This window comes from Austrofundulus limnaeus, unplaced genomic scaffold, assembly GCF_001266775.1.
Source record: "Austrofundulus limnaeus strain Quisiro unplaced genomic scaffold, Austrofundulus_limnaeus-1.0 Scaffold4192, whole genome shotgun sequence".
NCBI classification, from domain to species: Eukaryota; Metazoa; Chordata; class Actinopteri; order Cyprinodontiformes; family Rivulidae; genus Austrofundulus; species Austrofundulus limnaeus.
Window position 1 is genome coordinate 1,419 of NW_013956594.1, and position 805 is coordinate 2,223.

Consider the following 805-nt stretch of genomic DNA (forward strand, 5'->3'; position numbering starts at 1 on the left):
AATACAGACCTCAGATTTTAAGTTTGGCCCATGACTCCAGTTTAGCTGGACATCTTGGCGTTAAAAAAACATACCACCGCATTTTGCGAAATTTTTTTTTTGGCCCAGATTAAAATCTGATGTTGTGAAATATTGCCGATCTTGTCACACATGTCAAGTTGTGGGGAAGCCGAATCAACCGGTTCCACCTGCGCCCCTGAATCCGATACCTGCGCTAGGTGAACCATTCGAGCGGGTTGTGTTAGACTGTGTTGGCCCCTTGCCAAAAACTAAATCAGGTAATCAGTATATTCTGACAGTTATGTGTGCTGCAACTCGTTTTCCAGAAGCCATTCCATTACGCACCTTAAAAGCTAAAATCATTGTGAAATCTCTCACCAAATTTTTTGCTACTTTTGGGCTTCCAAAAATAATCCAAACTGACCAAGGTACAAACTTCATGTCTAAAATATTTGCACAGGTCCTAAAAATCCTGAAAATAAAACATCAAGCCTCTAGTCCATACCACCCAGAGTCTCAAGGCGCGCTGGAAAGATTCCACCAAACATTAAAAACTATGCTGCGCAAATACTGTTTGGAATCTGGTAAAGAGTGGGATGAGGGACTTCCTCTCTTACTTTTTGCTGTTAGAGAGACCGTACAGGAATCACTGGGTTTCAGCCCAGCTGATCTTGTTTTTGGACACACTGTGCGCGGTCCACTTCGTCTTCTTAAGGAGAAGTGGTTATCAGAGTCACCCCAAGTAGAACATAATGTGCTGGATTATGTTAGCGACTTTAAAACCCGTCTTCATCATATGTGCAAA

The 805-nt window shown here is 42.4% G+C and overlaps 1 protein-coding gene across 1 annotated transcript; it reads left to right on the forward strand.

The window, feature by feature from the left end:
* Positions 1–10: 10 nt before the first annotated feature.
* Positions 11–805, forward strand: LOC106512091 (uncharacterized; the record flags this gene model as incomplete). Its single annotated transcript, XM_014000783.1, is given in 1 exon segment — positions 11–805. A coding segment is annotated over 1 exon segment (504 nt), but the record flags the coding sequence as incomplete, so codon positions are not given.